The sequence below is a fragment of the Strigops habroptila genome, chromosome 2, assembly GCF_004027225.2.
Source record: "Strigops habroptila isolate Jane chromosome 2, bStrHab1.2.pri, whole genome shotgun sequence".
In the NCBI taxonomy this organism is placed as follows: domain Eukaryota; kingdom Metazoa; phylum Chordata; class Aves; order Psittaciformes; family Psittacidae; genus Strigops; species Strigops habroptila.
This window is the reverse complement of record NC_044278.2, coordinates 32,830,918-32,847,840: the sequence shown is the minus strand read 5'-3', so window position 1 is coordinate 32,847,840 and position 16,923 is coordinate 32,830,918. Positions and strand designations below refer to the sequence as shown.

The window sequence follows — 16,923 nt, the reverse complement described above, 5'->3', positions numbered from 1 at the left end:
CATGTGGCTTTCTCAGTGTATATTTCCAGTTTATTGCATAACATAGAAACGTAACTAATTATTTGCATGATCTCGTTACGTTTTGTTGTTAGCAATAGAAACCATGTCTCTGACAAAGTTAATGTTCGATAGCTTTGGTGGTTTACATATACCAGATTAATATATGCCTTAACATCTTTCTTCTGAGTTTTAAGAAGCGTGATTGATTGTTTCCTTTTAGGGACAGACAGCAGGGCCATGTGCAATATCTGAAACGCTCAGAGATGTTTTGAAGAACCTTTTTAGCTCAGTTTCTCCATCTGTAGTGTTGAGTACGAGGCCTACAGATATAAAGGAGGTTCAGGTAAGTCTAATTCCTAAATCTTTTGAGAAGTGTCCTTCTGCTTTGTGTTTCTATTACATATTCATGACTCACAAGTGAGTAAGTTTAACCCTGTTTGGTGATCAGAAACAATTGGAATGTATTCTTTAAAACAACATAGCCTTTGGCAGTGAAGGCTTTGTGATCATAAGTCTCGGGTGGATTATCTGTTGGTGTTACACCCTATCACGTTTGCTTCCCTATATCAATGTGACAGAAGTTAAAAGTATTTGGTGTTTGCATACGTGCGATCCCTCTTGCTCTGCTTGCTTTTCGCAGAATGTACAGAACATAAGCCTTCTCCCTCAGGGCACTAGTCCTCCTAAGCCTCCAAGGGCTCATGAACTCAAACTGCTGGTGAAGAACATCGCAGTAAACCTAACTGATCACAGTGCTGCAGGTAACGTAGCCCATGCGTTGCTGCTCATTTTCAAGCAGGTTTTTTTTCTCCTTTTGGATAAAATAATTTGGAAGTTCCGGGTTACAACCTTCTCTCAAAAGAGGATGTAAGAAATTGCTGTACTCTGAGAGACAGGCTTAATCATGCTTGTACAAAACTATGTATGTTTAGGTTTATTTGAGTATTTAAACACCTTGATCTTCTTGTAAACAAATCCATCATTGTAGAAAGCAAATTGAAATGAGCATGTTTATAAAGTTGGTTGATTATTTTCTGGATTTTAGTTTTAATTTCTAAAAGTTATCAATTTGGGTGTGCCCAAGATGAGGGGCTCAAATCCAACTCTCCATTAACTGTTAGCAATGACATTGGTTTGGTTCAATGTTACCGTACTTTTACAGCTGCTTTACTTTTGAGCAATTTGCTGATTTATCTAAAACTCTCCCCCTCTATGTAAACTCTCCTCAAAGGTGGTGTTTTGTTGTCAGGGATGTTTTCCCCCTAATAAACTACCTCTGCAGGTAGGGGAGGGAATACCTCTTGCAAGAGGAGAACGAAGCCAAAGTCACTGCGAGGCTGCAATGTTGGTTTTGGAAAGAAGCACCAAGCCTGTCTCACAAGTATTCAGGCTCAAGCATGCGTCCATCACTAATTGAGCCACGAGCAAGCATGTTTCAGATTTTGTCAGCGGAAATACAAATTTGAGGCTCTGGTATTTATGGTCACAAAACAATTCCATAACAGTCTTTTTAATGGAAGCTTGTGGCTGCTAAATTGGGCAGGGCACTACTTTTGGATAAATATATCCTACTTGGTCTACTCCTTTTTTTCAGTTAGATGTAATAGGCTTCTGCCCTGGAGTCTTGCATAATGCTGCTTTGCGCATTCTGGTTGGAAGTGATTCCCCTAAAACTTTCTGCAGACTGTTTTTGTAAAAACAAACTATTTTTAAAGCAGTTCTGGAACTCTTTGCAGTGAAATGTCCTATATAAATAAAACTGCTGGAAACTGTAGGCTGCAGGAAAGCTAACTCAGAATTTGTTACTACTCTACAATTTTGTAGTGCAAACTAAATTTCTCAAAAGAGCAGATCATTTTGTCTGCCTTTAAAAGTCTTGAGATGAGATACCTTTGTGTGCATATAGTGCATGCAGCGGAAGATTCATCATATGGGAAACCTCTCTGCCCTGTCCCTGAAAATGAGACGAAAAGGGACAATTGATGTGCTCTACCTTGGGGACCCAGATATTGAGAGGCAAAATCACCATTTGCTATCCTAAAAGGAGATGGAGGGAATTTTGCTGGTTCCCTAGCAACTTTGGGAGCATAAATGCTTTGCAACTGAGTATGAGAAATAAAGCTTCACAGTGGGGTTTAGCTGGTACGCTTGAAATCCAGTGGAAATACTGCACAGCTGGGAAGATGCTAGCTTCTGAACATAGCTTGCCGCCTTTTAATTGTTGTTCTCTTACCCGGCTTTGTCTTGCAGCAATAATTAATTATTCTGTTGCAACTGTGAGACTCAGTAAGAGTGTGCAATATTGCAGGCTAACCTGCATCGATATATAGAGGGTTGGGGAGCAATGGTTTGCCTGTCTTGATCATTTATTGTCCTATAAACCATGGATGCTAACATGGTTTATAGGAGCTTGTGGCTTTCCTATATAGGTATGTTGGTTCAACTGGTGAGTAACCAGTAGCAGAACTGGTCTCTGCTTATGGGCTGTGCCCATTGTTATCTCCTTAGTTTGCGTATGTAAACAAAGATTATCCTAGATTTAGTACTTTATGGCCCACAGTGCATCATCTAGGGCAAAAGTGACTTCTGCTGTTAAGGAAAAAATTGTTAGTTGTGTACACCAGGGCAGAAATGCTGAAACACTGTGTTCAGTGTCAGACTGTCGGTGGCTTTAGCGTAATTTCAGGCAGAGCTGTACAGGTGTTTCTGCCCCAGGGTGCCGAGCACTGCTGGCAGCAAGAGCAGGCTGCAGAGACATATGGCTGGGTTAACAGAAAACCTCCCCAAGTTCATTAACTCAGGCTCAGCTCGCTGTGGAAGCAGCTAAACTACTTACTCCAGGGTTAGCTTGGATCCCAAGTAAGCTGCGTATACGTAGTGCTTTGTCTCCTCTAATAACCTTGCCAGGCCCAAGCTGTTTCTGTATCTGAGATGGGGCCCATCAGAGCCCCAGTGCACCACCAGAAGACCACTGAGAGGTGATGGTAGTAAATAAAAACCTAGATTCTTCTGGAGAACTGGAGGCAGCATATCTTTTGTTCGCTTTACACACGGTCAGTACTGATCTTTTTGCTGCTTTCCTTGATATTTTGGAACGCTGTGACTGAAATGATTTTTGATGCTGTGAGAGCCATAGAAAATAGATTGTTTTAAGAACACATTGTGCAAACTATTTCCCCTTGGAGCAGCGATATAACTGCTCTAATATGCCAATTTGCCATGCTATCAAATTCCAAGATCAAGGTAGAGATAATTCTGCACCAGTACTCTAAAGTACCGTGAACTTGTTAAAAACCACAGTCCACAAAGCCAGTGTTAACTAACACTACTGTCATCATTCACTTGCTAGCAGAAGAATCTTGCTTTGATGTCCAAAGAAACTACTGTGAATGTGGCCAGTAGGAACTTTGAAAACCTCTGGGTTTTTTAAAGCAGCTGAAAGCAACTCCCCCCCTCACATCCACACCACCACCTCCTTGCTGTCCACCTCTGTCTCCCCATCTTTTTTGATCTTTTTATGCCTGCAGGTTTTTTGCTTCATGCCAGAATTTAAATCGGGTTGTCATATTTCGCACTGTGTAGAACAGTGTGTAAGACAATCTTGCCCATTGCCATTAATGTAGATGGTACATAAACTGAGGGAATCAATTTATTCTGTGTTAGTGTTTGCAATAGTCTGTTCAAAAGTGCAGTATGTAAGGAAGGGGATTCTTCACTTTCTTTTGTAAGTGTGCCTCTTGGTGATAAAATTTTAATAACTGGGTATTGATTTTTCTTGCCCTTACAGGCAGCACAAACCTTGTGTGTATAGCTCAGTTGAATGACCCTATGCAGAAGTTTTCCAGCTCTGTAGCCAAAAATGCTGCAAATCCCTTTTGGAAGGAAGAGTTTATCTTGTAAGTAACTTACCTACTGAGAATATTTTTATAGCAAAGCATCTTTTTTTACTTAAACTATGTGAGGTTTTTGAGAGAAGAATGGCATTTTGAAATACTCCAATCAGGTGACCTCAGAGAAATCTGGAGCTGGCAGGGACTCCAGAATATCTAATTACCCTCTGCATGGATATTAGATCAAATAGGTGTCTATGTCATCCCTGGTAGATACCTGATTCTAGTAAATGACAGCAGTAACAGGCATAATAAATCACCCTGTGCTTTCATACAGTGCCAAAAATATATTAGCAAGGTTTTGAAGTCACTTTACCTTGAAAACTGCATTTGAGGAAACCTGATGTGTCTCCATTCTCTCCCGAGTGGGAAATATAAATGTGCAAAAAAATAGACCATCTAAAAGAATGATGACTGTGATTGAAAAGGGAATGTAAAACTAACTAGATTTTTTTCTGTAGGACAAAAATGGGACTTTTGGCAGCCTCCATGGTGTTCTGTGATTCAGACAGCTTCTGTAAATAAGGTCAAAAGTGAGGAGTTCTAAAACTATTTTCATTTCCAGTTCTATAAATAAAGTCAAAAGTGAGGAGTTCTAAAACTCTTTTCATTTCCACTTCCTAGCAGCAGAGCACAAGTATCTGGAGGCTTCTGTACTGTATGAGTTGAAGAAGGGGGGGAATCACTGGTGGCGGTGTGCATCGGGGGATGTTTTTATATTGGCTTGAAACACATGCACAGGCAGGCAGAAGCACCTTCCCAGGGTAACGCGGTAGAGATGCTGCCATACAACATACTGCAGATACTGCTTTCAGTTTTTTCTACCAGTTTATTAAGGTGAGAGGCAATTCCTGCACAGTGGAGTCTCTGTAGCTTTCCTCTCCTATCTCAGTTCCATTCGTTCTACAAATACATATAAAAAATATATATTTCAGAGAGTAATGCTGCTTGGTTTTGTGTGATGTTTTTATTCCCTCTAGTCACAGCCTGGCATCTACTGTATCTGTTCCTTCTCTTGCAAAGCAGAGGCTTAGCTCACAAGGAACTGAGCATGTATTCAGGCCTCTGCCTGTCTGTGCTGAATGCTCTTTACCTCGAGGAGTGGTGTGCACTTCTGAATGCTCCTCCTCAATTTGAAGGGGAAGTGAGCATGCAGTGCACAGATCTTTTTCTGCCTCCTCATCTCAGTCTGCTGGACTTCAGCTGTGACTGTTATGGAGTGTGCACCGCAGAAACAGGAGACTTGAGGGAAGAAGCAACAGGGGCTGCTTGATTTGAAGGAAGATGCCAGGACCAGTCATCACAAGTTGTACAGGACTTGGAGAATACCAGCTCCTCTGCATGTGTGCCAGGGGCGGAGGTGATTAGAAGTCCCTATAGTCGGCAAAAGAAACATAATATTGTAGAATAACGCTGAAAGGCCTCACCTTTTTAAGTGGTCTGATAGGTATGTACAAAGGTTCTTATCCTGCTGTCAAGTGGAAAACCAGCTAGGAAGCTCTCTTCCTTCAGACACTTGTAGTTCAATAACTTACAAGGTCTGATTTTAGTTATGAGGACCTACAGCTTTAGTGGAAAACCACAAATCAGGCAACATTCTTCTGTGAGAGTGTGCTGCATTGTCATCAAGACGTTAGGATTAACATGATGTTGATTTCTTCTTCGCAGTGAGAGGGAAAAAAGTTGCCCTTCTGTGGCAACTTTCTATTCTGGAGCATTTCAGAGTGCTTCAGCCACTGGGTCTGTGAATCACTTCACCCATCTGTTGGTAGAACAGCATCTGTGCTTGGTGTTGCAGAGCAGATATGTACCCAGCAATTTCGGACAGGAAGTTTGTAAGAATAGTACCTTTTCCAACTGAAAGTGCAGAGAGAGGACAGGCAGGATGTGATGAAGTTGACTGGAATTTGGCCCTTACACTAGGGATAATGCTAGGTTTTCCATGCTGCTTTTCTGAAGCGCATGAGGTAAGCTTGGGGACTTTTACAGATAGGTGATCAGGATTTGGCTGCATACCTTCTTTCAAGTCACATCCTCCCCCCTTTTCTTTCTTCAAAAACAAAAATACCCACCAGTCTGAAGAGCAATGTACTGAGCACCATATCAGGCTCTGCTTTAGCTTCTTGGGAAGAGCAGCATTAGTACCATCAGAGTGCTTTCTTTCAAGTTTTGGAGGTGCAGGAGGCAATGGTAGTGGCAGGAAAAGCTTAAAACCTGCTGCACAGATGATGTCCCGCAGCATCTAATGGAGGTGGGATGCCAAGATCACAGCATCCTGAAACACAGACATACAAAAATAAAATACATATGTGTGTGCCCTTAAGATTTGTGGCAGAACAGCCACTGAGAAGGTTGTAAGTTTATAAAAACAAGCATTACTGAAAGGTTCCTCAGTAGGTGCCCCGTTTGCCTCGCTGGCTGAGTTAGAGGAAAGGTTTTGTACCTGTTGTCTAGTCCACCTTATGAAGTACTGCTTGTGCCAGTAATTTGGCTCATAGTTCACACTGGTTTTGACACACAGAAATTGGTTCTTGTTACCTTGTAACATCCTTGAGTCTTATTTTGGAAAAGTAATACTGACTCTTCATGTAAGACTGTAACTGCTTTTATTTACTCGCATCTATCCTGCTCTTGCAGAACGCTTTCCTGCTTTGACAGGATACCCAACAGTTATGAATGGGCTGTTGATCGAACCTGTTCCAGCATATTGACTTACAAATTTGATCCTGCCAGGAAAAAAATAGCTTCTTAGTGCTGTGATTTAGCAGTCAGACTGGGGACCATCATGGGCTTGAAGGGCAGTGTTTGTCAACTGCTGGGGAGAAGGAGAGTCTCTGAAGTTTTAGGAAATCGAACTTGTGCGACAGTGTTGGAGGGAGCCAGGCCATGGTTTTCTCACTATGATCCCTTTAGTCAGTCTTACTTGAGGACAGAAAGATGCTACACATGTGTCTTGGTCAGCAAGTTGTACTGCCTGGCTTAGTGTGGGCAAAGAAAAGTTAGGGTGTTGGCAGCCAGAACGGGAATAGGGAAGACCTAAGTGGGAAAGAAAACCTGCTTGCCTGCAACGACCTAACATAGTTTCATTTCTTTCACAGTGAACTAAGTGCCAAATCAAAATCATTGCAGCTGCAAATAGCAGAAGATGGAAAGTTGGATAGTAAGTATTAAACCTGAATTATTTTGCATGATCACCTTGTGAGCTAAACTTTGATATAAATTGTCTTTTATTTCTAGTCGGCTTTATAGCCAAACACAAAACTGTCAGATTTCTGAACCTGCATTAAAGTGTAGATGCCTTCTGCTGACTTGACCTGGTAGTGAACTTGGGTATGCCTCAAGCATGGATCTGGGCAGTCCCTGGGGGAAGAACAACTGTGCAAGGGAGATCCGCTGAAAACAGCCAGCCAAACATGTATGAAATGGACAGCTTGGGGAAAATTTATAATAGTAATATTTTTAGATGTTTTCTTTTCCCCTAAACATTCTGCATATAAAGGAAAAAATAATGGCCAGAAATAGTGGCAAATAAGTAAGTGTTTCGTGTGTCCATTATTTCCTGCTGCACAATATTATGCCAGGCTGAGGAATAACCCTAAAGTGGAAAGAAAGATGTGAAAACTGCCACGTTTGTGCCCTGTGGTATAGAACCAGTCCAGTTCCTGTAATTAGCTGCCTGTGTTCTTCCTCCTCCTTTCCCATCTTCTCACCCATAAACATATTAACAGCTCAGATGTGTGCTGATTTTGTTAATTTTTTTTCTTCTAGGTCCTTTATCTGCAAAGGTGACTGTACCTCTAGATCTGTTCAGGAAACAACCTTCTGGCCAGCAAAGTTTTGCACTGAACAGCAGGGATAGTGAAAGCAGCCCAGAGCCAGGGCCTGGGCTGGGATCCATTAGTGCAGAGGTACTACTGCATTTGGGTGATTTTACAGTGAATCTTTTACTTTGGGAAGTACTTGCGAATGCTCATCTTGTGCTTTGGACTGTTGTTCACAGCGTGGTGCAATCTGTGGCTGAGTTATAGTTGGATATGCAGATTGCACACTACTTGTGTCTATGAGAATACTTAGTTGTTTGGCTCTTGAACCTCAGCAAAAATATTAAAGGAGTACTAGCTAGAAATCTTAGTCTCCTCCTTGCTTGACTGTGCTTTTAAGGTGACTTGTTTTGTTCTTTTCCTAGTTCTCTTTTATAGAACCCAGTGAATTAAAAACGTGGCAAGTACCTTCTCCAGTGCTGGCCACTAAGATAGAAAAGGATCGCACTGTGATGCCCTGTGGGACTGTGGTCACTACTGTAACTGCTGTGAAAACCAAACCTCGCCTAGAAGGGAGATCATCTCCTTTGAGCACAGGTGAGGAAGTCCACTTTTTCCTGTGCTCACTGTTAGGGTTATGTATGGGGATCAGGAGAAGTTGGGAGGGTGGGATGTAAGGAAAGGCACTGTTGTCCAGGCTTCTGTGATGTGTCAGAGGGGAGGTACTGTTTGTGTGCTTCAGAATCAGGATTTTAATTTTCACGAAACCTTTTTACATGAGGAGTGGTTACTGCTCCTTTTAATACACATTGTAAAGCTTCACGGTAGAGTGATAATGTAGAAGAGCTTGGGTTTGGTACCAGACTCTTAAGAGTATTTTCTAATGACAGGCCATCCTGTGCCTTCTAAGCTTGATCTGTATTGTAATCTCTAATGAGGATTGGTATCATGTTGTGCCAAAGTTTTTTTCATCGTGTATTTCAGAAGTAGATTCTCCGATTCTTCTTGGAATAAGTATGAAAGGAAAACCTCTAAACAGTCTTTGTGAAGTAAGAAAGAGCTGCATTCTTCTAAGTTGTTAAAGCAGATCTTTTACTTAAGTGGGTGTTGTCTAGAATATTACAGTAGAATGTATAAAAAGAATAAAGTCCTACCCTTCGCAGGTCTTCTTGTGTCTGGTTACCATAGAGCATGTGTTAACAATTTGTATTAAACAACTTTCTCAAACACTTATAATTTAAACAGGCTTTAACACTGGTATAATAAATTCTTATTAATTTCATAATACATGTCTTGAGTAGTTTAAATAATCCCAAAACTTGTTCCTCAGATTCTCCTGTGAAAACTCCAGTTAAAGTAAAAGTGATTGAAAAGGATTACTCTATTCAAGCTATCCATCCTCATGGTGCTCCAGTCAGCAAAACTTTATCATCTTCAGATACAGGTAATAGAAATGTTCAAAGCTGCTAATAAGAATATGTCTGTCTCTGCTGCACATGGGATTAATGTAATCCTGTTAAAATAGCAGCAAACCCACATTGCTACTGCCTTTCAACAGGCACTAAGATGTTTCTGTTAGCAAGTACTGTGGTTAGGGATATAGCAGTCTTGCAGTAAGTGTCTGGCTAGAACTGGTGATTTAAATTACTTTTTTTGTATATATAACAATGAGCTGTGGTTTGGAGAGGAGAGGTGACTGCAGAAAAGCCAAGGTGTCTTTCCTCTTTTGAATGAAGAGTCCTCTTCTATAAAGGCATGGGAGACACTGCACAAAATTAAAACCCTGTGACATTTGCCTCTAAGGCCATTGTGAAGTCCCCTCTGCCTGAGGAGAAGGCATGGGGCTGGGCTGATGTAAGGAAGACTGAATTCTCTTCCTAGCCCTGCCACTGGGGTTTTTTTTGTGCTAATGCAAATACACAATCTTGCTGTGCCTGTTTGTCCACCTTCCTAAGTCATGTGGCATACAGTTGAAGGGCCTTTGGAGTGCCAGGTGGCATTGGTAATAACTTTAATTATAGATCATTTTGACTGTATTACACCTAATTTTGACTCTGAGGCATGTTACCTTTTTGAGTTGCAACTCTGAATCCTCAGGATATTTTTCATCCTGTGGATGGTCACCATTGGATCTTTCTGTAGCCCTGTAGGCAACAATACTGAAAGATGTGACTCAGTCTAGCTGCAAATGGCACATGATGTGGAGTTCAGTTTTCTTTGTACAGATTCGAGTGTAGATGGGACAATCTGGAGGTGATCTAGGCTGCTCCTGGCACAGTCAGAAAGCTTTCTGAGAGAAATGGATTGGCTAAAGACAGAAATCTGGGCAACAGCATGATCCAATAGCTGTGAATAACTGTAATAGCACTTGAGTCTTTCCCTACCGCTAGACTAAGAAGTACTCTGATACCATGAAGCACTGGGGTATTACTAAGCCAATTTAGGAAATGTTAAGATAGTGCTAGACTGCTGAGTTAACTCTCATAACTGATATGATATTAAAGATAGAAAGCACTGTTATGATATTAAAGATAGAAAGCACTGGAAAACTCATCTGAAGACAATTTAGAGCACATTGATGTGGACAGTGTTTTTATGGGAGTGCAGGGGAATTTCTGTGGAATGTTTATACAATACAGCAGGAAGAATTACTCATTAGAACAAAGGTTTAAGCCAGATTAAAAAATACAGAGGAGCTTTTGGTATGACAGTAACTTAGGCAGTAGTTACTACAAACATCATGCCAAAATAGCAACAAGCACTATAGAAAAGATGCTGTGGCCATGTCATAATTCTACATGATGACAACAGTAAGAATTAGCAAGTGCCACTGATGCTGTCCTGGATGCCCTCAGCTGTTCCTGGAGGCTTTGCAGTGGCTATGGAGATGGAGAGGTTTATAGTGAGTGTGCAGACATGCATGGGCATGTATACCCCTTGTGCACATACTCTTGAGTTCCAAAAGTATCCAAGATACTTGGTGCAGCATAATTATTGAGGCCTCGTCTTTTATTGTATTCATGTCACAGTAATAGACGACACTGCTGAGTTTAATTAACACTAGTGCTATTCCTGCCTGTTACTGTTAAAACTCTTAACAGAAAAGCCCACCTCAGACAATAAATATGGGGATTTTTGTCTTGTTAACTTTCTTGTTTATTCCTAAGCTTGACAAATTTGATGAGTGTATATTTTTTGCTGTGCCCAAAGTACTTGCATACCAGATGCCAGAAATAGCCATGATTAAAAATAAACTTGTGCTTGGCCCTAAAGAGCATTTTATAAAGAAGGTTTTGTATTCCTGCGCAGTGGTTGGAGGGAAAAGGGGGTGCAGTTTACAGGCTTTGGAGGCAGCTGATAAAGAGCAGAGTGACTGCCATTTTGCCTTCCTCGTCCTCGTCATATTGCCAAGCAAATCTGGAAATGCTGAGCAAGGATGTCTGGAAAAAGAGCAAAACAGCTACCTGAAGAAGTAGTAACACATGCCAGCTTCGTACGCTGTTAGAACTATGGCTTTTCATGACTGTTGTACCTGATGCTCTACCCACTGCTTCTGGATTACACTCGCTGCAGCATAGCAATGCACTGAAACAACTGGATGTTTTGTCTATGCTTCCAAAACCTCCCATGTGCAAGGGTTTATAAGTGCAGCTCAGTTACCTTTACTCAAAAGACTGGGTAGCAGAAGGAAAAGACAAGACTCAATAGCAGCTGAGTAGTGAATTGGAAGGTGTTTTGATATGCTTTTTTCTGCTAATTTCTTTGAATTTCATGTCAAGAACAAACTCTGCCTCTCCTTGCTCTTTTTTTTCCTGGTTTTCTTTCTTCCCTCTGAAATAATGCTTTCATTTCAGAGCTGCTGGTACTGAATGGCACCGATCCTGTTGCAGAAGCAGCCATTCGGCAGTTAAGTGAGTCTGCAAAGCAAAAGCTGAAGTCTCCTAGAAAGAAAAGCACCATTATCATATCAGGCGTGTCCAAGGTAGAGATGAAAACAACACTTCTGTTTAATGCTTAGTACTGTAAAGTCTTTGCTCTGCTGAGTGCAGTGTTTACGTGCATTCTGTTGTCTCCCATTCAGCAGTCTCTGCAGGATCTAGGTCTGTGTGCCAGTTTGTTTCAGTAGGTGGTTCAAATTGAGCCAAATCAGGGTGGGTTTGTTGCAGAGGGTGTTGGGTCTTGATTGTTAGATTTGACAGCCTGACTAAAAATGCCTGATAACCTTGGATGGGAGTGGGATGATTAGGGATTTGGGAAGACTGGTTTAGGTGAAAACAGAGGATTGTCCTTCTCTGTGTTTTGCCCATGGAGGGAAGAGGCACAGAAAAAGTATGAAGATGTTTTCTGTTTTTTTCAAAGTTGTTAAAACAAAACTCTCCGGAAAACCTCCTAGTCCTCTGGGCTCTGTTCCAGAGGGAGGGCAAAAAAAGACTTTCTCATGTGGTACATAGCATTCCTCCAGACATTCTTCATCCGCAGCCTCAGTCTCCCATCTGATGCTTGGTGCCTGCCTGTATTCCTTTCCCTACAGGCTGCTGCATGCACATTTGCTGTCAAATCTTGCTGTTACGCGCAGGACCCCTAAAGGGCTCTAAGTGAAAGCCAGCTCAGTGAGCATGGGTCTCCTCATCATCACTGTGCTGTGATGAGGGGGAGAAATGAGGATCAGCTGCCACAGTGCCAGATGTATCTGCTTGGGAAGTGGAGACACTGGGACTGCGTGGATTTGTGTTTAGTTGATACAGCTGGCACAAGCCCTTCTTCAAGATGAAAAGCTTTGATGTTGGGGTTTTTTTAAGGACCAAAAGGTTGTCAATGCATGCTGATACTTCATTACAGCAGCACATGTAGGAAGGAGTCCCATTATTTACAGTGGGGCTGGGCTTAGGTGGGAGACATGTACTTAATTGGGGGTTTTTTTTCAGTCATTTGTCTTTAACAGCATGATTAAAACTTGGCTAAATGTTCCCCCCCTTTAGTGGAGCTAAAAAAGTTTCCAGTGGCTTTCTGATAGCCCTGAGCAATACACGTAAAATTGTAAAGAAAATAAATGAACCTTTTCAGGGAGGCTTGTGGGTTTTTTTCCAGCAGAGTGGCTTGTGTCAATGTTGTCTCTTATTTTCTCTGGGCAGACCTCCTTATCTCAGGACAGTGAAGCTGCACTGATGATGGACTATGCTGCAGCCATGGACAGCTCCTGCAAACAAGTAGATCCACCCACTGCAGGGGAAGGTGTTGCAAAAGTCACCTCTGATGAAAAGCTGTCATTACGCGCTTCAGAAATAGTACCCGAAACTGATCCACAGCAAAGTGCCCATAAGGCTTGGGATTTGGAGAACAGCAGCCAGCAGTGGGACACCAACACGCTCTTAGACCAAACCTGTGAAGAAATATCTGGGAGTTCATTAAGTGTTTCAGAAACTGGGAGCATGAAAAAATCTAAAGGTATGTGATTCTTACCTCTGCCTCAGTGAATGACTGCTTTCTCTATGTAACTGGCAGTGTCATGCAATACTGTAGTAGTTCGTCCCTTCTTACTGATTTTTGTCCTTAAACTCCTTGTGATTGTGATGTTGGCTGAATCTGTCTTACTAGCAGCCACAGAGAGTGCAGTCCTCTGGCTCTCTGACCCAGGTCAGGCTCCCTTACACTCCCCTCCATCAGGAAACATAAGGGTTCAACCTTATAAGTTGAAGGGCAGCTCACTAAGCCCAACTCAGTTATCTGGGAGAGAAATAACTAGCCACATTATCAGTTCCTCAGTGAAAACCATATCCTTGTAAGCAAGCACTTGTGCTATGTTAGCAGACCCATGAATATGGCAGGGTTCCAGATTTGCTTTCTGATACATTCCTTCTCCTCCTTCACATCTCTGAGCACAGGACAACCCTGCCCTCACTGAAGTGTGTGTTCAGGAAGTACCACAGCTAAACCAGAGGTAGAGTCTCTCTCAAGTGCCTTGTGAACAGTTTTTCCCTTTTCACTGATTTCATTAATACTAGTTTGTTAAAGAAAATGGAAAAAAGGTAATTTAATAAATAAACAAGGGGTCACATCATTTTGCCATTATCGTTACACACCTGGATAGCTGCAGTTTGAAAATGTCTTAGGATTCTTGGTGTTTCCATTATAAATCCATTAACCTCTGAGGCTGTAGCACTGGTTCGTGGCTAAGGGGTAAAGGCAGGGTCTGTTAGGAAGTCTGACACAAGAGCCAGTGCAGGGGACTGTGCCTTGAACAGGCGGCACACCGGCCTCATGGGCTGCACGTTGAAGATGCAAAAATTGTTGGATTTCTCACCCATATCCATCCCTCTTTCACTGTATTATTTTCTAGTCTTTCCTTACCCAGAAATACTGTAAAATGGCTTACTACAGAACCTCAGTATATTACTAGATTATCGTAATCCCTCCCAGTTAAAGCATGCAGTGGACCTCTTTGCCAAGGCTCTCCACTGAGGTTTTCTGGACTTCTCACAACTTCATTGCTCCACCTGATACATCAGGATGATACAGCAACACTCAATTTGACATAGATGGGCAGGCACTGGAAAGTTTTGGGTATGCTTGGTGTGAGGTAAGAGGTTAGTTGTGAAGGGATTTGTCTCATTTGGAGCCTGGACGTTTAGGAAGCTGTATAGCGTATTGCAAAACCTCTGGATTCTTCTTTAACGTGTTATTCTAGAACAAACAAGTGGAAATTTGTATGTGAGGTGTTGTCTAGTTTTGTTTTGCCCTGTGCAGTACACTGCAAAGAGATCAAGCTTCTAAAGATCCTGTTTACACCATGTAGTACAGGACTGCTAAAAGCACAAAGTAATATTTGAGACAGTTGTCTCATCTTGAAAAAATACTTGTAAAGACTGTCTCAGATCCATTTCTTTACGTACAGATCTCTGTGGAAATCTTGAACCTCTGCTTTGTCACAGCTGAGTAGCTTTTGTGGAGTGAGATAGGAAATCATTTCAACCCCCCGTCTTCAGTTAGCTTTAAATAGTTCAAGATTTCTGTTTTGTCAAAAACCTTCCCTTTAAAAAAACAAAACAAAAAGCAAATGCAAACAAACAAACCCCAAAAAAACCCTCAAACAAAGCAAACGAAACACCTTCTGCTTTAAAAAGCCTTGTCTCTATTAATGTCTTAAAGTTATCACTCTGTTCTTTTTTTTATTATTAACTCTTGCATTTTTTTTTTTGCCTTTCTGACTTCCTCTTTCTTACCCATTCCCTTTTATAAACTTAAGAGGACTACTATGCCAGCCAGAATTAATTGCCTACACAGTAAGTTATTTTGTTGGTTTGGTTTGGTTTTTTTTGTTTGTTTTTTTTTTTTTTTTTTTCCTAGAAAATGTAGCTTTACAATGGTTCAGTCATTGTAAAAACGGAAGCAAAACATAGTCTGGCATATGTTTTCTTCTTCTCCCATCCATTTCTTTCCTCCCTCCAAAATTACCTTCCTGTGCTCCCATACTTAGCAGATTAGTCATAACAAGTCATTCTTCTGGTGGTCGTGCTGTCCACGTGGATCACACAGAATGGACAGCAGGGCAGGCCTGGAGGGGGTGCTCTACATTCCCGATCTCTCTCCATTATGCCCATTCCTGTAGTATCTGGTTATCAATCCAAATCTGCTCATGCAAACTATGTGTGACCCCGTAATTGGATATGCATACGCAGAAAGCTTATTTTAAAACCTGCTGCTTTCAGTTTTCTAGGTCTCTTTTCTAGCCTAACTCATAGAGCTACCAGCACCTCAGCAGGTATTTACAAAACCACCTGGATAAAAACTTTTGGAAGCTGGGAAGGAATGGAAAGAAGCGATCTTTGTATCCTTGTAGATGTAGAAGGAAATCTTCACTAACAAAAATGAGATTCGGAAGTGATCCTAGCCCCTCGAGCATTTCCAGAACACCTTAAACTAGTGCAGAGAAGACTATGAAGACCAGTCAGTATGTACAGCACTCTTGACATGCTCTCTGCTTGTCTCCTGGTGTTAGGGGCAGAGTTGGCATATGGATCCTGTTGAACTCAAGAAGTAAGCATGCAAATAGCACGAGCATCGCCAAGCTTGTAATTTGGTGCATGCCTTCACAGCAGCTGGAGCCACTGTCAGGCAGCACATACCAAACTGCCTAGAGACTGATGGGTGGCAGCGGGGATGTGGCAAGCTTCCATGTAGCAATGACCTCAGTACCTCCAAAAACATAGGGAACTTTCATGTCTGGGAGGGGGCTGCTGCTTTTGCTGAGCCTGTGTTGCTCTCAGGGAAGTGCTGCCTGCAGTTTTTCAGCTGCAGCGAGTTGTCCCAGGCCACCAGCACAACTTGTGCAGCATTCTTGGTTCATGTTTATTTCCTAGTATGGGAAATCAGCCTGGATGGATAGAACGAAATAGCTGCTTAGAGATAAAGCCTTCTGTCCTACTCCTGTTGGCACAGCTTCAGCTGCAGCTGCCAGGACTGCTGGGCTGAACAGCTGACTGCTAAAACAAAAGTCACACAGCAGCAAAGCCTCATCAATCCACCCCAGCCTTTGCATATTAACTACTGTCAGTGTCGTGGGGTTGAACACTGTTTCCTTTATGCTGTTGACAACAGCTTGAAGTGGTAGTGCCTTGCCAAAAAGATCAATCAGAGAGTGATGGGAGAGCAGTCAAGATTCAAATCCACGAGTTCCAGTTGCTTTCAGCTTTCATCTCATCATGCCCTGTGAGAAGAGTTGCAGCAGCAGCAGGACAAACCACGCTAGAATATCCTCCCAGGTGCTGAGTGCTTAGTCCTTAAAGTACAAAGTAATAAACCCAAGCACATGTTTGTAACTGCTCTGGTCTGGACAAAGAAGCCTCTGGCTGCGTGCAGCAGAGCTCCCATGAAATACCTGTTCTGCAGCTGGCACTGTGCAAAATGACACGCAGCCCGTGTCAAGTCCTTGGAGCACAAATATGTAATTCTAGCTATTGCACGGTATCACATGAAAGAATTGGCCTGTGTGTTGCTTTATGTATCCATTGGCAATGGGAGGAAAAGCAGAATCAAGACCGTGCAGTGACAAGGATTAATAGCTGAACTGAGAAAGAGTTAGGAAACCTGATAGTGGTACAGGAATGAGGTGTGGAAGCTTTGCCAAGGAGATGACTGTCCTCACGTACTAGTCTGACTGCCAGAAGGCTCCTGTGTTGGCTTGCTACCTGGGTCCTCCCTTGCTCAAATTGGCTTGTGTCACCTGGACAGCAGTACTACCCAATCCTGCACAATTCTGTTGCTATTTTAACATG

At 42.1% G+C, this 16,923-nt stretch overlaps 1 protein-coding gene across 1 annotated transcript in view; it reads left to right on the top strand.

The window, feature by feature from the left end:
• Positions 1-16,923, top strand: part of C2CD2 (C2 calcium dependent domain containing 2) — a 38,100-nt gene that overhangs the window by 16,872 nt on the left and 4,305 nt on the right. Inside the window, exons 5-13 of the mRNA XM_030477889.1 lie at positions 221-343; positions 641-761; positions 3,788-3,896; positions 6,989-7,050; positions 7,659-7,798; positions 8,077-8,248; positions 8,982-9,095; positions 11,506-11,633; positions 12,784-13,096. Coding sequence (XP_030333749.1) covers positions 221-343; positions 641-761; positions 3,788-3,896; positions 6,989-7,050; positions 7,659-7,798; positions 8,077-8,248; positions 8,982-9,095; positions 11,506-11,633; positions 12,784-13,096 — 1,282 coding nt within the window. The remainder of the gene's footprint in view (positions 1-220; positions 344-640; positions 762-3,787; positions 3,897-6,988; positions 7,051-7,658; positions 7,799-8,076; positions 8,249-8,981; positions 9,096-11,505; positions 11,634-12,783; positions 13,097-16,923) is intronic.